We start from the raw sequence: 23,331 nt of genomic DNA, 5'->3' as shown, positions 1-23,331 counted from the left end.
GCAACACCACCAGAAAAGTGCTTCACATGTTGCACCTACGTGATGAATGAAACACAGGTCTTTGGCATCATGAAAAAAATCTTTACCACTGATCTAACCAACCACCAAGAGTTGCCTAATAAATTCGGCAGCAGTCCTTTTCCGCAACACTTGTCCTGCTGGCACGTGGCAAATCGTGTTTGTCAAATCCTGCATGAGATTTCGTCAAAATCGTCTTCTTCAGTTATGAATACCATGGAAATAATCAGTCCTTACCAATGTTTGTCCACATTGTATGCTATGTATTTGGGCCAGGATCTGCTTGTGGAACGGGTCACTTTATCGTTACCCCAAGCAGTCTATATCTCGGCCCCTCCCCATGAGAGCCAGGGTAATTTTGAGGTATATGCACCCACTGATGATGTGTCAGCTGCTCCGTCCGTGGACGTCTAGATCAAATGTACAATATAATCTTACAAGTCTATGTACAAGGGTGATATCAAACAGTAGTGACTCCAGCAGATCCCTCTATCTTTCACAGACGGATATTGTAACATTAATTCCAAGGTTGCCATGGTCTGCGAACAGCTGTGCGATGTTGGTGTCAAACACCAGGCAGTCACTGCTCATGATTGCTGACTGGATGCCGTCGTGAATGCTTCGCGGAGTTGCCTCCCATGTAAGACGTCTCCGATGACCGTTTAGCTCTAGTCTGCAAAACATATTTTTGTCAGAAAATGACTAGCATGCACAGGCAAGATGAGACATCTACTAGAAAAATTCAAGGCCCCAAACCTGATCAAATGGAAATAACAGATGGTAAAGACTCTTTCACAAGCCACGCTAGGCTTGTAAAACGCTGACTGAGACATAATGAAGTCAACAGGAGCAATATTCCAGCTAATAGTACAGCAGGCTGTAGAAACTGTCAAGAACAAACCAGTGGTTGTCTTCATATCAGCAACATCTGACGTCTATAGAGCACAACAACACGGAAACAACGGATTCACCGTATCTGGTCACCCAACGTAATTTGTCCCCTCTCATGCTGGGGACCTACTCTACCCAGTCCATACAGTGTGACTAGCAACTGACAGCGCTGGGGACCTACTCTACCCAGTCCATACAGTGTGACTAGCAACATTTGTTTGTAAGCTCAGTCCCCATGGTAGGACAGACAATAGAGTTCTGGGGGTCCTTTTCTACCCCGTCCCTACAGTGAGACAAGCAACTGAGAGCGCTGGGGACCTATTGTACCTCTGATACCCCAGAGACAAGCAGTAGAAATCTGGGCACCTATTCTGATCTAGGTTCCCACGATTTGACAAGCAACAGAAAACCAGGGACCTATTTCACCATTTTTTTCAACAGTCTGACATGCTGGGTGGAATCACATACCTGTATGCAAAATTCTCCGCTTGTTTCCGTGTTCCTATTAACTGTACAATGGCATAAAACATCTGTAATCCATCATATTTTTCTTGTTTTTCCAGCACTAGCATAAAGTTCTGACCGAAGCATGACTGCATCATCACCCAGTCCACTGCCCCAGGCAGGTTGATGTCTGTGGCCAGGAACACAATGTCTTCACCTGCAACAAACACATGGCATCACTCAGCTGGTAATACTAGCTCCTACAATACTACACAGCTTCCCCGGTTTAATACAATACTACTTGGCTACTGTAAATACTTAGGAGTCATCTTGTGGTGTATTAAATCACCCTGTAGTGTGCTGTACTGACTCACCCTGTAGTGTGCTGTACTGACACCCTGTGGTGTGGTGTACTGTAATGACTCACCCTGTGTGTGTGTGTACTGACTCACCCTGTGGTGTGGTGTACTGACTCACCCTGTAGTGTGGTGTACTGACTCACCCTGTAGTGTGGTGTACTGACTTATCCCTGTAGTGTGGTGAACTGACTCACCCTGTGGTGTGGTGTACTGACACCCTGTGGTGTGGTGTACTGACTCACCCTGTAGTGTGGTGTACTGACTCACCCTGTGGTGTGGTGTACTGACTCACCCTGTGTGTGTACTGACTCATCCTGTGGTGTGGTGTACTGACTCACTCACCCTGTGGTGTGGTGTACTGACTCACCCTGTGGTGTGGTACTACTAGTGTGGTGTACTGACTCACCCTGTAGTGTGCTGTGACTCACCCCTGTGGTGTAGTGTGCTGACTCACCCTGGTGTGGTGTGTGGTGTACTGACTCACCCTGTAGTGTGTGGTGTGACTCACCCTGTACTGTACTCACCCTGTGGTGTGCTGTACTGACTCACCCTGTAGTGTGGTGTACTGACTCACCCTGTGGTGTGGTGTACTGACTCACCCTGTGGTGTGCTGTACTGACTCACCCTGTGGTGTGCTGTACTGACTCACCCTGTGGTGTGCTGTACTGACTCACCCTGTGTACTGACTCACCCTGTGGTGTGGTGTACTGACTCACCCTGTGGTGTGGTGTACTGACTCACCCTGTGGTGTGGTATACTGACTCACCCTGTGGTGTGTGTGACTGTGTGGTGTGCCCTGACTCACCCTGTGTGTGTGTACTGACTCACCCTGTGGTGTGGTGCTACTGACTCCTGTGGTGTGGTGTACTGACTCACCCTGTGGTGTGGTGTACTGAGACCACCCTGTGGTGTGCTGTACTGACTCACCCTGTGGTGTGGTGTGGTGCACTGACTCACCCTGTGGTGTGGTGTACTGACTCACCCTGTGGTGTGGTGTACTGACTCACCCTGTGGTGTGGTGTACTGACTCACCCTGTGGTGTGGTGTGGTGTGGTGCACTGACTCACCCTGTGTGGTGGTGTACTGACTCACCCTGTGGTGTGGTGCACTGACTCACCCTGTGGTGTGGACTCACCCTGTGGTGTGTGACTCACCCTGTGGTGTGTGGTGCACTGTGGTCACCCTGACTCTGACCCCTGTGGTGTGGTGTGGTGACTCACCCTGACTCACCCTGTGGTGTGGTGCACTGACACCCTGTGTGGTGTGCTGACTCACTGACTCACCCTGTGGTGTGGTGTACTGACTCACCCTGTGGTGTGGTGTACTGTGGTGTCATCCTGGGTGTGGTGTACTGACTCACCCTGTGGTGTGTGGTGTACTGACTCACCCTGTGGTGTGTGTGTGTGTACTGACTCACCCTGTGGTGTGGTGTGACTCACCCTGTGGTGTGGTGTGCTGACTCACCCTGTGGTGTGGTGTACTGACTCACCCTGTGGTGTGGTGTACTGACTCACCCTGTGGTGTGGTGCACTCACCCTGTGGTGGACTGACTCACCCTGTGGTGTGGTGTGGAGCTCACCCTCATCCTGTAGTGTGCTGTACTGACTCACCCTGTGGTGTGGTGTACTGACCACACTAGTGTGCTGTACTGGTGTGGTGTGCTGACTCACCCTGTGGTGTGGTCAATGTACTGACTCACCCTGTGTGTGGTGCACTGACTCACCCTGTGGTGTGGTGTACTGACTCACCCTGTGGTGTGGTGTGCACTGTGGTGTGGTGTGACTGATCACCCTGTGGTGTGGTGTACTGACTCACCCTGTGGTGTGGTGCACTGACTCACCCTGTGGTGTGGTGTACTGACTCACCCTGTGGTGTGGTGCACTGACTCACCCTGTGGTGTGGTGTACTGACTCACCCTGTGGTGTGGTGCACTGACTCACCCTGTGGTGTGGTGTACTGACTCACCCTGTGGTGTGGTGTACTGACTCACCCTGTGGTGTGGTGTACTGACTCTCACCCTGTGGTGTAGTGTAATGCACTGACTCACCCTGTGGTGTAGTGTAATAACTCACCAATTAGTGTGCTGTACTGACTCACCAATTAGTGTGCTGTACTGACTCCCCAATTAGTGTGCTGTACTGACTCAACCTGTGGTGTGGTGGACTGACTCACCCTGCCATGTGGAGTACTCTCATCCTGTAGTCACGAGTACTGACTCACCCTGTGGTGTGGTGTACCAACTCATCCTGTCATGTCAAGTACTCTTACAATGTACCATGCTGTACTGACTCACCCTGTAGTGTGGTTATACTCTTGTGAGACTGCATGAGGTGAGGCATCACATTCTCCAGGGAACCCTGCCACTTGCACGATGCTCCAGGACACGGACAGGTATATGGCCTGAATCAACAACATGCATAACTCAATACAACACAGCAGCTGGTTGGCTTCACTACTTACACGCCAGTCAAAACTAAGGTGGGGTCCAAGAGCTTGCCCCAATAAGTATTCAAATATAAGTATCCCTTCAATCTAAAATGATCACCATAAGGCAAATGATAGCAACTCTTGGATTTTCATGCTCAAGTTTGCCAGTAATAATATTTTTAAACTGCCACAATGGTTTTCTGTTTTCATACTGGGCTAGTAGTCTTCCTAGAATAATCACAGTGGGTGTAATCAGGCCTATGATCACTTGAACCCCTGGCGATCACCAGGTTCACAGCAACCTATGAATGTTCAGGGTGGAAATAACTTTAAAATTGCTAGTGTACTCCGGTACAGTGGAACATGTAAAATCACTTGCCCTGATAATTTTTCCACTATACCGGCCGTTTTCTTGTTGATTTTATAAATAAACAACATAATTAATATTGGAAAGTCAACTGGACACCGGTACAGTGTGATATACAAATTTGCTAGCCTGACAGAAAAAAACACTGGACTCGGGCGTCGGGCAATGGGTTATTTCCACCCCTGCTGTTGGAAATGAACAAGGAGGTTTGGCATGCTGACTTGATATAGACCGATGGTCATGGTGCCAATCACTAGATAGTGTGGTCCACACTTGATTAATGACAGGCCACCATCATATGGCTGGAATATGGCAAGGGCAGCATTAAACAACATCCAAACAACAGAACAAGTAAAACATAACACCAGGTGTTGGGTGTCTATCCTATCAGTCATAACATCCTCATCCTCTAAATCTAAATGCATTTTTTATTTGAGAACCTAATTCTATCTGTGTTATTCTGACTGACCTGAACTCGCATGTTTCTTCATGGTCTGTCTTTTCTGTATGTAACAACGTCATCAAACAGCCATTGTTGGAATATTTGCAGGGAAAATTCACTGTAGCTGCAACCTTCTCCATGGCTAGATTCCTGATGTTTCCTGGAAATATAGAGCGAGTGAGTGAGTGAATTGGGTGTAAACTCACCTTGAAGAGTATATAAATAATTCATAACCTCTCCTCATTTACCTGCCATCTTATCAGAGAAGCAACATACATATACAAGTACAATCGATCGACCGACCAATCAATCAATCAAATCACATCATCAGTTGACTGAATTGACATCACCCCTCTTGAACAACATAGGGTATATAACGTATCAAATCCTGGATGGGACTCAACCCAACAAAAGTACTAAGTACTTTACTGAGAAAGTGTAATTCCAAATATACCATAATTATGTTACATTTGACCACTTTCTAAATGGCATTGTGTAATCATAACACAGGGAATAATATTACGTATTGCTTATTATGCATACCTAACCAAACAAATATCAGTTATATCTGAATATGATTAAAGTATTTTGCAAATATCCAGTTTAGGAAAAGCCACATGGATTACCAGACCAGACAATTAACATATTTTGGTTTACATTAGTTATTCTATCCTTGTTTTGCTCACTGAGTAGAACAAAAAGAAAACAGGAAAACCGTTTGAGATTATCATTCAACAGTCGTTCAAACATTATCTCATAAATCATTAGACATAAGAATATGGCCTGGTGATAAGATATGTATCCTGATGCCTTAGTCAGGGATTTACAGGACGCGAATTCCTGCGTCCTATACGCATACAAATTGACAATGGACACAACCAAATTTATAAGTGTCCACAGGGACTCAGAAAAGGTCCGAATACATTTTGTAAAAATTCCAATCAAGTGACAATAAGTTATCACTGAGTTTGCTACTAGCTGGGTTATGGTATCATTTGCAATTTAATTACTGTAACAATGTAGTGATCATGATACACAATACAATAACAGTATTAATGATAATATTTAAGTGTCTGGGACCCCCATTTTGTTGTCCAGGGCCCCTGAAAATTAAGAGTTTGAGTCCCAGGGACCCTCAAATTCAGGACTCCATGTAAATCCCTGTATAGTTGCAACAATTTGTATCCTGAAGCAGTACATAAGGTGGTGATGTTCAGTTTTGCCATTCTGATATTTTCTTTCCTTTCATGGGCATTTTAGAAGTTGAGGTGATGAAGAATCATGGTAATTTTATGGACATTCATCTTCCTTGACAACAACATTAGAATCCAAGTTGTATATCCATAAAATTATCATCATTCGTCTAGATCTGATAGTACTGAAATTAACATCTTGCAACACTATAACTTGCATTGCAAAGTATCGGATGTACTGTAGTACAGGTGTTGAAGCTGGGACTTGCATTGGGATACAGTATCGATGTATTGCTACATCAATATAAGTAATGTGCTAAAACAACATAAAACATGTTATCTCTTATCACTGCTTTAAGAGAGGGAATTATCCAGGCATGCTACGAGTCCAGTATTTCGCCCCAAGTTGGCAGCAAGTTGATAAACTTTCCTCAGTTAGAACTTAGTATATCCCAGTTGGCCTGGTGCTCAGTTAAAGCTCCTTGATAAATCCCTGGACATACTCACCAAGAGGTCCTCGGCATGTTGGACAAGAAGCCAGTTTCTGACGACATGTCTGGCACACGATGTGACCACTCTGACATTGCATGATGGGAGGGAGTGCATAGTCGAAGCAGACAGGGCATTCGAAGTAGCTGGCCAGGTCGTTATTGTTGGCATTTACTGAAGAAAATAAGCAGAGGAAATAAGATAGAAAATCACCAAGGCACGATAGTGATGTGACAGTATTCGGTGAGAGTTACATCATTCATGTTCATCTACAGTGAATCTCATCAATCCTAGAACTTTTGTAATGGCTGAGTGAGGGAGTGAGCGAGGGAACCTTCAACCACTCGGCTAAACCCAGCCCCCCAACCCCCTCGAGTCTTCGGAATGATAAACAAACGTTTACACCTCTAGGCTACCCACTGCCCTGTATTGACTGAATCATGTGGTATGATTGTTAATTAAGAGATTAAGATGAGATTAAGATGACATTGCAGGGCACACTCCTTCCGGTTAACTGTTTGGTGTAACAGATGGGGGGTGACAGTAGTTTCTGTGTACATGAAGCTGCTTGCACTCAACATTTCTCATATCCAGTTTAACAAAGGGTGAACACTGGGAGTAAGCATGTGAGCTGTTTAACATTGCTGGACTCTAAAAGCACAACACTGTCAGTGTCCTATATATATCTAATCAGGTTTATATAGAGTGAGTATGGTGATCAAGCGGGTGAGTTCGGTTTTTGCTGTTTGACAAACTTAGTCTGCTGAATCAGGATCATCCGATTCTGGCAACACAACCTCTCTCTGATGTAACTTACATGGCGGGGCGAGTCCACGTCCTTTCCCTCCGGACGTAGGCTGCCTGTTCATCATCAGGGTTTCTGCGATCTGAAAGCAATCAGTCAATATTGACACTTAAAGTCAGGAAAAGCAGTAAATAACGCACGAAACTTCCAATTCAAGAAATATAAACAGACTTGTATAATATGCTGCTTATGAAGAGAATGAAGAATCCTCATAATCAGAGTTGAATGTTCTTACAATACAAAAATGATTAATAACAAAGTAAAGTCCAAAGAAAACAAATATACCAAATTATTCCAAACTACAGTCATAACAAACCAACAAAGGTCTCTAAACTCATACACCAGAGATGAATCAGCCACTGTGGCTTGAGGGTATTCGTCTTCCTGCTTCTTATTCTGTCTTGATGCATGGTTTTAGACTTTGTGTTCACTGTTTCACGTTACTCATGAAATGGATATAAATGGATATGAAAACAAACGATCCATAGTACAGTATTCTTCCTGTCTTACACTATATATCAGTACTTCAGTATATGGTAATCTTCACATACATGTTGTCGATGATTCTGTTACCACAAAACTTTCTATACATCCTGGTAATGTGACACATATATTTATACACAGAGTTTTCCAAACTTTCATAATTTGTACAAGTAATTTACTCAGTGTTTTGTACATAAAATATCAGAATAAAAATCAACTACTCATAAATAATCAGAATACCAAAGTAGAGAAGCTCACCAAGATTTGGTGGCAATGTGTGGAAAAGTCATGTCTAAAATGAAGCGTGAACTGATCCATCAGATCCAACCAAACAAGGAACATCATTTTGGTGTTGTTACACAATGTTGTCTGACTTTTCCACAAATCAAAGTAAAACATTTGTCTAGAATTTGTCAAAAAGGAACATTACCGAAAAGAATGTGGATCTGACCAGGGACAGAAAGTAGCCAAGAAAGTGTACTAGTCCAAATTGTGATAACGTAAAGCGTACCCTCCAAAATGTTTGATATTATACTAACATTCAGGGTACATTTGACATTAACAAATAAATTTCTATCCAAGCTAATATGAAACCACATCTGATGAGTCTGATAACATTAAAACAATATGTCAGATAAAATAATTACACATTTTGGCCACAATTTTATTGTCACTGTTGAATCCTGGGAATGGGATATACTGAACACGTTATGCTGGTGTTTTCAGAGAAGTATTTACCCTTGCTACCAGAAACTGATGGATGACAGACAAGAACCCAACGGCAATGCTTTACATTGACAACGTCAAGATGAGTTTAGTTTTACGCCTCTTTTAGCAATATTCCAGCAATATCACGGCGGGGTACACCAGAAATGGGCTTCACACATTGTGCCCATGTGGGGAATCGAACCCGGGTCTTCGGCGTGACGAGCCAAAGCTTTAACCACTAGGCTACCCCACCACCCACGTCAAGATGAGCCGAACACAGAAACCAAATGACATAAAGTAGCATCATGAAGCAAAACAGAAACTAAAGAAGCTACAGCTAAATACTGGTGGGTAAGAGGGGTGCACAAATGTTACAATGCCTTGATATTAATCATGATTACTAGATAATCATGACAACATCCACAGCAATCAGCCTAGATACAGCAACACTGTAGGCAGTAATCACAATGTGCATCACACGATAAATAGTGCAGAAACACTACAAGATTACTTCAACCTGCTTACACAACGTAGACTAAGTCAACATTTCGAAACGAGGCCTGATATACCTATAAATTGTAATCTATGTAAGTTTTATAAAAGAATAACTGTACTTTTGTTATTTGTAGATGACTGTATGAATAAAATGTCAAATTTATAATTGATTAAGCAGTGTAGGAAAGATAGCCCGTCCCAACGTCCGAGACGGGTGAATTTTGTGGAGGACGGGTTAAAAACATATCTAGTCCGTCCTCATGTCGGGTCAATTTTAGCAAACCAATTACATATATATAATGATTATAACCTTTTTGAATATTTACTGCCGAAGGTGTTTTATCTATATTTGGAGGACAGGCTAGATTTTGGCAGGACTGGTAAATAATTTGACCTGCCAGTCCTGTGGACAGGCTAGATTTTCTACATCTTTCCTACACTGGATTAAGGCTCCTTCAGAATTTTTTTGCAGTTGTTTTATTTGTTTGTTTTTTATATTTCCATAAGGACATCAATACAGACATGATCCCCATGTCAAGAATGCCATGAACCTTTGATGCAAATCTACAAATGATGATTAAAAAGTCTGTTAATTACAAACCATATTAGTTTGGTAGTCATACATAATACAGATCCCCATACAGTTTTATGGATAACTCAATATGCGACCCAGATATCACAGGAACAAGTAACTGAATTTCAGTTGGAAAGTATTGAAAAGGTTATTTATCTATATCAAGCTGTCTTTAGAATTCTTCTCCCATTCAGAGTGTTGATTTAAGCCGAGTTTTTAGTTATTTCATGCAAGTCAAGTGACTAGGTTGTAAACTGTTATGTTCACTATGCTCTTCGTGATTCCATTAGAAGAGTTTAATCATGGAAGATGGAATCTCCCATTTCACATTAAGCATCAACGATTTAATCTAGTTCCATATCTTGATGAAACATGTAACGCCTTAATCATTATATTCAAATGTGCATATTTTGTCTGAAATACCAAAATTCAACTTCCAGAAGCACAGTGTCAATGTACAATATCCATATCAGGAACATGTCCACACATCTTTCCTTATCCTACCTCACACATAAATGTCGCTTTCTGATTGGCTGAGCGTTCTTCTATTATTCTCAATGTACCCCGCTTACAAGCGAGGGACATTTCAATGTACCCCGCTGTCAATGGCAACTCATTCTGTACTGTAATTCTGGTAGTAATTCTTTATCTCGAATAACATTGAATCACGAATGATGTACGGAAATTACCAATGTTTTGCGAATGCAAATCGACGGAAGGGAGATAACTCTAAATCTGTTTTTCTTGTCAGCAAAATCTAGCGATGGCTACACAAGGATTTTGTACCCGTGCTTCAAACAATTCAAAATTAACATTAAGGTGTTCGGTAAGATTAATACGTTGTTCACTGGTCCCTCGGGGTGCATGGGTTGGGAAAGATTTCCGACCGTAACCCCCGTATATTTTTAATCATTATATGCCTAAGAATATACGCCTATGTTTTTTTAATAAACAGCCTGTACCTAAACCTAAACCTAACCCTAAAATCTAACCCCAAACGCTCGAAATAATCCTAATAAATAGAATACATTTCAAGCAGGGGTTATGGGCAGAACTCTTACCATAACCCATGCCCCCCTCGTGACCAGTGAACAACTTTTATTGTCCTAGCCCAATGTGAGAAGCTTGACAGCTAAAACACTATTTCATCTTTATAACATAGGTTCCCCTTAGGTAAGATGTGTGATCAAACATCCATAACAACAGAGATGTATGAACTTCAACCATATAGCAAGAAGAGTCTGCTCTTACAATTTCTCAGACCTGCAGAAGTGTAGATGTAACAGATAATACCTTACCTTCAGTTTCCTATCAGGAGACTTCATTATACATGCATGTAGATTGAAAAGGATTAAGAAAAGTGTTATATCATAATGATTTGGAAACTCACTATAATGAGGAACTGATACAACGTGAGGTGAGTCTCACATAGATTATATTGATCACAAACAAATTTTATCAGAACAGTCACACAACTACCAGTTCATTTTCTAGTCAAAACGTAACATAACAGATATACTACATGTGTGTCAAAGAAAAGTAAAAACAAATGTGAAGTAACTGATCAGATATAACTAAAATCATATGTGCTAATCACAAATGACTCAAGAGAACATGAGGAATAGGATGTATTCTAGGATTTCCTATTGACACTTTGTTTACCTTTGCTTTACAACGCAATATTATCGCCTGTAAATGTATCAGCTGAGCTGCATATTGGAGAATATCTGTCAATATCATCAGATAAGATGCCAAGTTCGATTGATGTAAACACAATGCTCTCCTAAATATCTGAGATTGCTCAACGAAAACATTGGAACGGGAACATGGCGGCAGAAATGCTCACTTGTCACGGCCTTTGCCACATTAACATCGTGATGGCTAGAATATATTTAAGTATTTTCTGATAACAAAATCGCTGAATAATACAGCTGCAATACTTGACCCACCGTGGCCTCCACTATGATGGTTTAGGTGGACAATTTTGACAGACGGATAAAGGGTCAGTGTTTCCCCGAATCTGTTCAATACGTCATCACAAACTGCGTATCACAATATTTGGGCAGCGCCATCATCGGCAATTTATTTCACAAAGAGAGATAACCCAACGAGCACCTGCGCAACGGTTCATTGTTTTCTTGAGAGTAAAGAAGCATACGTTCGCATAACACCTAATTTGTCTATAAAATAATTTGCACACTGAAATGGCCAGACTTTTCTTAGTTTATACCATATATAAACATACCATATATTTGCCATTCTACAATGGCCGCAGTGTATTTACTGTCCATCCATAAACGAGCGCTTATGTGAATTAATGTTTTTTTAATGACGTCTAACTGTAGACGAAGTATAATTATTTTTCAAAACTCCAGATTTAGCCATGCATGGACACAGGTTTAGACAAAAAGAGCACTCCCAACATCAAGAAATTTCCGAGGAAAGAAAGAATTATGGGGTAAATGTAACAGGCTGTGAATCCAGTGATCAACAACATGAACATCGATGTACACAATTGGGATACGATGACATGTGGCAACCAGATCAGCGAGCCTGACCACCCGATCCTGTTAGTCGTTTCTTACAACAAGCATTGGTTATTGAAGACCGATTGTAACCCGGATCTTCACGGGTGAATGATTATGTAAAGGTATTCTTTATCTTCTAGTGAGTGAGTGGGATTAGTTTCATTTTACTTCTAACTCTAACTCAAACTCTTCATGCTCTAGAAGCCGCCAACGGCGGTACATGAGATAAGCGTATACTGTATACGTTTACATAATATACAAGACAGCAGCTTACCAGATAGCAAAATACAAAATAACAACAATATTTCATTTTTAAATGCATTACAATTGGGATATACAGATGACATGTGGCGACCAGATCAGCGAGCCTGTTAGTCGTTTCTTACAACAAGCATTGGTTATTGAAGACCGATTGTAACGCTCATCTTCACGGGTGAATGAATATGTAAACGTATTCTTTATCTTCTAGTGAGACTGAGTGAGTGAGAGGGATTAGCTCACTGAGATTTTACTTCTAACTCAAACTCAAACTCTTCATGCTCTAGAAGCCGCCAACGGCGGTACATGAGATAAGCGTATACTGTATACGTTTACATAATATACAAGACAGCAGCTTACCAGATAGCAAAATACAAAATAACAACAATATTTCATTTTATAAATGCATTAGATATTAAATATACAGAACTTTAGCTGTGTGACGACGAGTCAGCTTGGTGGGGCAGACAGCTAGGGGAGAAGCAGGATGGAGATGTTTACCACGACTCGGTGAGTTTGGTCTTACGCCGCTTTTAGCAATATCACCACCGGGGACACCAGACATGGGTTTCACACATTGCACCCATGAGGGGAATACAACCCGGGTGTTCGCCGTGTAGAGCGGACGTTTTAACCACCAGACTACCCCCAGCACCCCTAAAACCCACAAGCGCAGGTATTCTGCCGGCAAACCTAAAACACTGTCAAGTTGAACTTGAATACTGAATCTCCTTGCTGACACTTAACAGTAGGTTCCTCTTAATAAGTTCAGCCCTCTACAACTCGGTACAGAAATCTGAATCTGTGTGTGTGCGTATGTGTGTGTAAACATATGCAGTTACCATGAGGACAATCTGATGAAGTTCAATACGTTTTATTTTTACAGGCACGATGCTGGGCGGCTGACCAGTTTCTCTTACACGGACTCAGAAAAATATCACTTAAAAGTAAGAAAGAAACACAATGAAGACAAGTTTTGCATTCGAACTCACGATCATTTGGAGACGTAACTCAACTGCAAATGGCTGACCGGACCAACCTTCGATTCCTGAGTTCGAGGTTACAATGCGTGAATCCCATGTCTGATGTACACTGCGGTAATATTGATAGACTAATGCTAGGAGAGTCGTATAACCTTACTCAATCTCTTACCATTGGCACTGAGCTTCCACCAAATACAAAACACCTCTACCAAAGAAAAAAGGGGACTCACGAGAGTTGGTCGGTATTAGACATTATGCAAGGTTTTTCAGGGGATGAAAGGTGGACAGTAAGAAGTGATGTTGGTGAGAGACGTTAATCACGTGTGTTAACATCACGAGCAGGATGCTGACAAACCAAAGGTCATAATCAGACGGAACCTGAAACGGATCCACGACGTTATTCAGAACGGGTCGCAACTGTACAAGTCGAAATGCAGCGCCTCCAGGGGCGTAGTAGTCTGTCTCACAGTCCCTGAACCACATTATTTTCCCTACTGCCTAGCCCTCCCTGCAGTGCTGAAGCCCTAAATGAAGCAAGTCTAGATTTCCTCAGGTTCAGGCTCTGGTCTCACTGGGGTTCCTTTTCAATTTAAATGGTTTATTTGTTACAATCAAAATTATATGTATTCAGGAACTAAACGTCAGTCTAGGGGAGTAGCTACCATTATATTAAAAAAGCCCGGGCTTACACATGATTGCTGCTAAATGCTGGGCAAGCCCTCAATACTATCTAAATATAAAGCTTTCCAACCTATCGGGCATACACGAACAAACTGGCTTGCTACGCGCCTGGTCTCAGACGTTTGGGCCGCCAGTGCGTCCCTTACACCGTGATTTGGACCCTTGATTTGGACCATTTGCATTTAAATTCAAATTATTGTGAGTGAGTTTAGTTTTACGCCGCTTTTAGCAATATTCCAGCAATATCACGACGCTGACAAGCATGGAAACACTGCGAGCCAGGACTCAAACACATACATTTCACCTCTCTCTCTCCCAGTAAGTCTTTTTGTGGTTTTATGTTTCCTTAAAAGCGAGTACGCTCGCAACATATACGTTTGTGCCTTTCCATATACAATACAAAAGTCATAAAAGATTTTTTTTTACCCTCTTAATTGTGTTATGTTGTTATTGGCTGATCCTCTCCTCAACGTTTTTGAATATGACCGTGAAGGCCACTTAAAGAAGAAAGAGCCCTGGCTCTCCTGATTTGAAGCGTTTCCCATCCAAGATGCACCCTTGGTCGCGGTCAGTGTAGTTATTACACACCAATCTGGCTGCCTGCCTCTGTACTCTCAGAGATGTAGATACAGTTCTGTTGGTGTTGGCCCCAAACTGTCGAAGCATATTCCATGATAGGACAGGCTAGGGTGGTATAGGCGCACGCCTTCACTGGCCCAGGGCAAGCCCTGAGATTGTGCCTCAGAAAACCTACAGTCCTGGTGGCCTTGGCTGCAGTACTATCAATATTATGAGTTTTCCAGGAAAGGTCACAAGAGATGTTGACCCCCAGGTCCTTGGCGGTATCTAGGTCCAAACCGTGAAGGTTGTAGGAGTGGCGAAGCGTTTTCGTCTTCCTGGACATTTTGATGGATTAAAAGCCATTTGCCATGTACTTTTCCCACTTCTGTAGGTTATCCAAGTCCTTCTGCAGTTTGAGACTGTCTGATGCATTACGCACGTCCAGGAATATGATACAAAAAGCCGTACTTCAGAGTCAACAGAAATTGGAAGGTCGTTGATATAAAGAAAGAAGAGTGGGCCAATAACCGTGCCCTGCGGTGCGCCATATACTACGTCAGCTTCAGAGGATGATTTCCCATCAAGAACAATTGTTTGTTTCCTGTTCTCCAAGAAATCTTCTTCCATATGCTTCCCCGCAGCGCAATTTAGCAGATAGTTATTACTAGTCTTCTCCATCGTTTTCACTCTTTGTAGTGAGGCAGTAGATATTGTTGTCAGATTTGCAGAAACCGTTAGTGGCAGGAAATAACCGAAGAGCTGGTAAAATGTTGATTTACAGAGAAGCCGATTTTATCAGGAAAGACGATCAGAGTTACCTCCCCTGGTTGTTTACAAATTTGACGAATTGGGAGTTTCCAAATGGCTGTACCTAAAGATCAATACTAGTGCTTTTTATGCCTTGACTTCAATCTTAAGTGCTGACTTATCTGATAACACCGAAATCCTAATATAGTGTATTTATTATTCATTGATCTTTTGTGACTTCATTTTTTCGTTCTGTATGTAACAATGCCTTTGGTTATGTCGGTATATGGTCTCTGGTTATATTTTGTGTTTCAACTTGGAATTTTCCCCATAACATCTCACACAACTTAGCAACGTGAGTGTAATATTAGATCTATGAACATGGTAGTCTTTTCTTCCACCTGCCAACACTCAAAACCCACAAAAACCTAGACTAACAACTAAGAAAATATAATATAATGAAAAGGAGCCCTGAGACTTTCTTCATTTTCAGATGAAACTGAAGCTGTGGAAATCTAGACTTGCCACATTCAGTGCGTGTCCATGGTCCCCATATTGGAACATGTACAGTTATTTTTCAGACACTGGTAGAACTAGTCTCCAGCAAACTAACGGGATCCATGAGGTGGCAAACACATCAGGCATCCTAATTGTGTAGATCTATGCTGATGATGTTGATCACAGACATTTTATCCAAACAATAAAGTTATCTGGTTCAAGGCTGGTGGTATGCAGTGGAAATTAAACTAAAATACCTATGGTTTGCAGTAAGTTAAAATAAACGACATAAATTTTGACTTACCTTTCAATCAACTGAACATGAAATCCCCTTTTAACCAACAAGACAAGAAATCCCCTTTTAATGTAATGTGAAATAAACTAATAGATAATGAAGTTTAAACTTAACATGAAGAAACTGTCTATCCAGCAATTGTCAGATGTTAGTGTTGCAGTTATATCACCTGGGATGATGCAGATCTCACACAGTGAGTGTGGTAGTGACAAATCTAGAAACACCCAGCAAACCAGGATTCAAACCAAGGATTGTTGGTTTCCGATGTGCCAAGGGGTCCAACTCCACGATGACCTTGACCGCTGGCCAAGGTGTGTCTCACAGTCCCTGAACCATGTTATTATCCCATCCACAAAACCCTTTCTGCAAATCAAAAGCTGTAGATGGAGCAAGTATAGATTTCCTCAGATTGAGCTCCCTCTTGGGACTCCCTTATAGTTGAAATGGAGCTATTTGTACCACACTCATATACAATGTATATTCAGAGACTAATCATTAGTTAACACTGGGCCATCTAATGACTTGTGAAGATCCTGGTTAGAATTGATCTTCTGCAATCCATGCTTGTCATGAAAGGCGACTAACATGAACAGGTGGTCAGGCTAGCTGACTTGGTTGACACATGTTATTGTATCCCAATTGCGTAGATCGATGTTCATGCTGTTGGTCACTGGATTGTCTGGTCCAGACTCTAAAACACAATCGCTGCCATACAGCTGGAAGATTACTGAGTGTGGCGTTAAGCAACAACCAACAAACTTTAATGGAACAAATACAACAGAAATTCATAGATTCAGGTTAAAACTGTTTATTCCCATTGTCCAGAAATAAACCCACACATTCACCATGCGTGAAGGACTAACTACAAGCTGAGTATGTCGCACCCATCACACTACAAGCGTACTGACTGGCACTTGACAGATGTCCAACATAGTTCACAGGCATTAACAAAGTTATCACACTCTTTGTTTGACTACTTAACAGTTTATTCAACAAGCAATATTTCCTTGTGTGAACACAATACTGAAAGGAAAACTGTCCAGAACAATCAACCAATTTTAAATTTGTTTCCTTTCGGTTTCACAGTATTGGTAAAATTTTAACAGGTTGCGTTGAATAAAAAAAAGCACTTATTGAAATATAAGATAAAAATTAAAATAATTAATCTTTCCATTACATGTGAAAATAAGTATACAATGTATTTGGCATCTGAATTGAAATCTTATGAGTATATTTGAACAATAAAGTATCAGGGCTAAATGTTTTATCAAAACACAAAAATAATAGCAATCCTTAAAGTGTATGGTAAATATTACCTGTGAACATATGCGTTCTTCAAAGCAATGTGCAACAACACATTCTCTATACATATCATAAAACAAAGAGTGTACCATCAATTTCAACAGAACCCTCAGTCAGCAAATTTCAACAGCTGTTTTCTCTCAAACAATGGCATCGGACATAACAATCACACATTGCTACACGACGCTTGTGGAACAACTAATCACAAGTTTGAGGTTACACGTATCATGAACTATCATACAATGCTAATGAACTTCAACTGACTTCTTATAAAATTCATTTTTCCAATGATGTACATTTATTCACATATTTTAAAACTATAAAATAATATCAAAACAATATGAAATAAAAGATTTTCATTTTTATTTGTTCTACGTCCATTCCACAATCATTAGTGTTCAAGTCTCTGATTCCTTAATGCCATGATCAACTTGCCAACTTTCTAGATAGAATACATATATACACTATTTACATAATCACACGTGTAACTTTCCAATATTTCATACAAATTGAAATCAAATCAGCGGTTATTAAAGCAGAATTCATTAAAGGTAATCAAGATTACTTCAGCAGAATTCAAGTAGGATTTGACCAGGCTGATTTCAATTCTTGCTAAACACTCTTTCAATCTGACTAGTCAACATATACATGATAACATAAATAATACAATACATGGACTCTTCTATTATACAAATCAGTGTTGAGGTCCAACAAAGGATTGGAAGCACTATCAGGCAAATTAACATGACTAGCACCTGCTCTGTCTGACTGCACCAGAAAACTCAAATATGACCACTATTGGTGTCTTAAAGGGGGTCTCCTGACCTAAGTGACAAGGCCCTGAACATAAAGGTCCAAAGAGTATCTTGATGTTGATCCAAACAACAAAACCTGACCACTAAGGTGTTTCAAAGAGTGTGTCCTAACCCTATAATAAGGCTCTGACCTATTGGCATCTTAAAGGGGATCTCCTAACCTAAGTGACAAGGCCCTGAACACAATAGGTCCATAGAGTATCTTGACATTGACCCAAACAACAAAACCTGACCACTTAGGTGTCTGACCACTTACGTGTCTTATAGAGAGTGTCTTGACCCAGATACCCGCCCTGACCACCATGGTTGTCTAAAGGAAGGTCTCTTGACCCAGACAACCACTAGTGTGTTTAAGAGAGTGACACTGTGACAAGGCGATAATGGCTTGGTTGGTAAATGTTATACCCTGGGTACTATCATGACAGGAGATATGACAAAAGATGTAACGCCTTTTAAAATGCCATAACATGAAGTATTCTTGGTTGACAAGACTGGACAACTTTCCTTTTAAAAAATGACCTCAGGCCAGATGTAACTCATTTAATTAAAACTGTGCAGTACAATCTGCAATATCTGCTGCACTGATGCCATGTACAAATCAGATTTACGAGCGCTGCATTTACTACACAGAGCCTCTGTCACTGACAATTAGTACAATACAGCATGGGTCACTGTTTTGAGGAGCGAAACCCCTTTAAGGTAAGTAGAGCTTGGACCAGAGTCACCACCAGGACTCAGTCACTGGGAAGATTTCAGATTTGGAACACACGGCCAGATAACAGACACCCTACTTAATCACTTGTTGACCCGGATATCATAAAAGGAATCACAAGCAAAGTCTACCTGTATCTGTAGCCTTAAACCTGCACTACCATCTGAATATATACTTCAGCCCTGTGCTAAAGACTTTCTCCAGCAGCCAACACCCAGAGTAATGGTCAATGCACGTCTGTCACCTGAATGTTGCTGCTTCTCTTGTAGCTAATGCTGGAAGGTCTTGTATTCAAAGAGACACTACAGAGATGATGGATGTTTAATCTCTGTGGCATTTGCCGAGCTGGTGTACACTGTAATCAAATATGCACATAATAATCATTGTTAAACTATATACTCCCCAGGGAGTTGAGTTGGTTAACAAAATGCCAAAAACAGACATCCATTAATCAAGGGAACACTCCAGCACCTTGAACATGTACTAGTTACGTGGATATGTGCACTATATAAATATCCTATAATAGGATTATCATAATATGCAAAATGTCCTTGGTTGTTCTGGTGGTGATGAATGTTTTCAACCTCTTTCAGTCCTTGAGTTGAACTCATGTCGCACATGGTGGAACGTCTTGGCATCTTTTGCTTGCTTGTATGTCATGGCAATATTCCAGCAATATCATGGTAGCATGTAAATAGTCAAACCAGGGCCAGACAAAAGTCTGTCTTAGTCTGACCACTGAACCAATATGGTCGCCCTGTACTACAACAGTGTAGGCACAGCTATCTTAACCAAGGTCTGCGTGGTGTGGCCTGTATCTACATAATAGCCATACAACAGACATCTGTGACTGTGGATCATCAGAAGGATATAAAACTACAAACTTTCATCACAAAGACTCTACATACTTGACATAGTAGAAAAAGGGTAAATAAGATGTACACATTAATATACATATTGACATTATACTATCAGTGAGTGGCTGCGGTAGAAAGCTGCAGAGTATTAGGACTTGTGAAGCTGCATCTAAAAAAGCAGTATTGAGATTCTGTCGAGTAAGCATTTTAAGTTGTTAAAAAGACTACAATGAGACCAATAGTAGTACATGAGAATAAGTTTGTAAGTTCTCGTTATACCAAGATTATGAAAATTAAGATATTGCACAATTTGGGTGATAAAAAAATGAAAATGAAAGTATTTACTTTAAAGTTTTGTCTGTTCATCCTTATGTGTAATGACTTCAAACTTTAAACTTTAAATTCAAATTCAAATTCAGCAAAACAACCAGAACAAGATCAAAATGAAAGATGACATGAAAATATACTGATGTTGAGCAATGCCAGAACATAGAGTATAGACTCTTCAAGTGGGAATTCTTGCTGCGAAACTGTAATGTTCTCGAAAATATCCATCTCAGACTTATCCGACAAAGACAGAATCGGAGATGGGATTGTGTGATACACTGACCACCGACATTGTCATGTATCACAAGAAATAGCAAGAATGTTTGTGCTGCCAGTGACACAACTACTTGTACATTATGATTGTTAGGATGAGAATTGATGTTTGTTTTCAGTATGTGATAACATCACCTTCAAAATGAACATATTCGCCTGTGTGGTGTTTAGAATAAATTAATTATTGTAACCATAATTAAGTTAAGTATTCTGGAAAATTAACCTGATAATTCATATGATTAAATACAATAACTTTTAAAATTGCAAATTTGTCTTTTTCTTTTCAATAAAAATTAAAAATTTAAATGAATAAAATCCAAATAATGTTCAAACCTAAATATCTGAATAGAATTTTTTGTTCAAATCCAAGAGCATCAATTTGTTTGACCTCCCACATGTTTGCTACAATTTGCCTCACACATTTATGAGAACCTATCTAAGACTACGCAAAGCTACGAAGACCACCACCAAGGCTGAGATGTAGAGAGTGTGAAGGATGAAAAAGTAGCTGTGCACAAAGGACAAGCAACGAAAACGTGAAAAGTCGTACAAAATGCAAATCAACAATATTGAAGGAAGGGAGGTAACTCCCCTATTAAACCACTGACACAAAACCCAGGTCACCATTAAACTGAAACGTCACTACACTAATACAAGAGAAGAGATCTGCTGAAAGCTGAATCATTGTATTTATGTACTAGAATGTTGCAATGACAATTTGGTGCATGATGCCATTTTGAAAATTACACTGCATAGTTTAGGTTGAGTTTGAAAGGGGATTTCCAAGGGTGAGTTTAGCAGGTGATCCACAAGGGGGAGTTTATTTTTCAGGGAAGGTGATTCCCAGATTCCCAAGGATAAGTTTATCAGGGAAGGTGATTCCCAAGGGTGAGACAACTCATGCTGGGAATCCAACGTAAGTTTTCTGTGGCCAGACTAACCCAATTTCTTTCCTCCACCTTCCCACCAACCATTCAGTAAATCCTGTTTCCCCATGTTTGGTAGGGTCAGTAGTTTCTTTAGCAAAGATTGCTCCATTGTTTTGTACCAGTGTTTTGTTCTGACATGATTTGCTGGCATTCCTCACTTTTGAGATGATGACCAATGGATGACTTGTCCCGTATGGGGTTAATGGGATGATTTGACTTGTAAAGGGTTAATAGGATGACCATGATTGCTAAGACATGAGAGCTGAGCTCAAAACCCAATAATTATATCTAAGAAAAAGAGAAATTGCACATACAAGCCCTAGGATTATAACTAAAAACTGAGCAACTCAAAAAGATATACGATTAAAATCTTAGAGCATAATGTCAAACTTGACTTGGTTTCCATAGCATCAATGCGCCCAAAATACATTTTCATAAACAATCGTCCTGAAAAGGGGAATTCTGGATTACCAGGGTTTTGCTGCATAAAATATTTTGGACCTCAGACTGTAAAAAGTCTTACTCTGAGTAATCAGTGCTTCAGCTTTAGTCTTTTATTACCATGCAAGAGTTCAATGCTATCACAATTTGGACATCAACTCATCAGGTTCAGTTCTTGACGTACATCTAGAACATCAACAACATCAACAACATATATATTTCTGTTGGACACTGCTGATATTTTTTGTATCAAACATTCAGAATACAGTTTTTTCCACAATATCACAACTTTGTTACAAGTGAATCCACATAGGTGCGTAGATGAACCCACATTTTTCAGGTCAAAGATCACAGATGGCTATGTCAAGGTTATGGTGCAGACCGACAGGGGAGCTAACTCTACAAAGAAACACAACTCCAGGTTTGGTCCCCGGTATTATGGGATAGGCACATTATAGTGTCGGTCATCTTCAGCTAACAGGTTGATGGTTGGCCAGTTTTCAGGTGAGGTGTCAGGGAAGTTGACCAGGAAGTCTTCTTGGGAGACGTTCTGTAGACGTGCCACCTGTATTGACACGCCCAGTGAATGACCCAACAGACACATCTCAACCTGAAACAGTGAGGAGTTGGTTTAAGGGAGTGAAACATAATAGCTATCTGAGATATTGCTGTTGAAATGTTAAAGTTTTGAAAAGATAACCCCATCATAGCTTGAAATACCAGACTTACCATACTTTAAATTAACTTTATTGAATTTTATGATATCATCAATTATTGCCAATCTGATGTGTATGGAACACAAATTCACTAGAGTATGAATAAGTTGACCCCAGATTATCAGTCTGACAGGATGTCTTCAAGTTGAAATATATTTCAGATATTTTCTTTCACAACGCTGTTTGGTTCATTATCACACTACCAACAGTTACCGATATGTTTCAAATGCACACAGGCTTAGGCAGTGCAAGCAAATTTTATTTAAGTTGTTACAGTCAAGTTGTCATGATTTCCCTTATTACACCGTGACCATGGCTAACTTCACACAGGGCAGAAATTGCAAAACCCTCACTAAAACACAAAATCAACTACACTAAGACACAAAATCAACTAAATCACCTCATACAACCAGCATGGGCAACTGGGGACCTATTCTAACTTAGAATCCCACAATGATTGCTTTAAGTAATAACATCATTTTTTCAATTCTGTGGCCAAATCATTCCTTCATGTGCCAAAACAAAGGCCAAAGAGACTCATGAATAGCTCTTGAAACAAAACATTGAAATTCCCTTGAAAAGCAAGTCTCATATACATATTGTAAATCATGTCCTTTAGAGATAATAATGTCTTCCCAGTGAACATCTTTGTGAAAAATTAGATAAAATATAATCTCACATATTACTTATGTATTTTATTACATCTGATATTC

General features: G+C 40.6%; 2 protein-coding genes across 2 annotated transcripts in view; both read right to left on the bottom strand.

Annotated features, from left to right (window-relative positions):
- LOC124283965 (E3 ubiquitin-protein ligase SIAH1-like) lies at window positions 1-11,741 on the bottom strand. Its single transcript, XM_046720015.1, has 7 exons — window positions 11,645-11,741; window positions 7,448-7,517; window positions 6,649-6,804; window positions 4,976-5,108; window positions 4,006-4,112; window positions 1,378-1,570; window positions 1-691 (listed from the first exon to the last, which is right to left on the bottom strand). Exons 2-7 carry the CDS (start codon window positions 7,500-7,502, stop codon window positions 508-510), a joined length of 828 nt encoding a protein of 275 aa, XP_046575971.1. The 5' UTR covers window positions 7,503-7,517; window positions 11,645-11,741; the 3' UTR covers window positions 1-507.
- Window positions 11,742-17,038: 5,297 nt separating this feature from the next.
- Window positions 17,039-23,331, bottom strand: part of LOC124283964 — a 71,468-nt gene continuing 65,175 nt past the window's right edge. Inside the window, 1 exon segment of the mRNA XM_046720014.1 lies at window positions 17,039-22,512. Within this exon segment, the coding sequence (XP_046575970.1) occupies window positions 22,339-22,512 (174 nt within the window). The 3' untranslated portion in view covers window positions 17,039-22,338.

The sequence above is a fragment of the Haliotis rubra genome, unplaced genomic scaffold (genome assembly GCF_003918875.1).
Source record: "Haliotis rubra isolate DU_JTF1 unplaced genomic scaffold, ASM391887v1 Scf326, whole genome shotgun sequence".
In the NCBI taxonomy this organism is placed as follows: Eukaryota; Metazoa; Mollusca; class Gastropoda; order Lepetellida; family Haliotidae; genus Haliotis; species Haliotis rubra.
The sequence above is the reverse complement of the archived record's forward strand: the minus strand, read 5'-3'. Positions and strand labels throughout refer to the sequence as shown.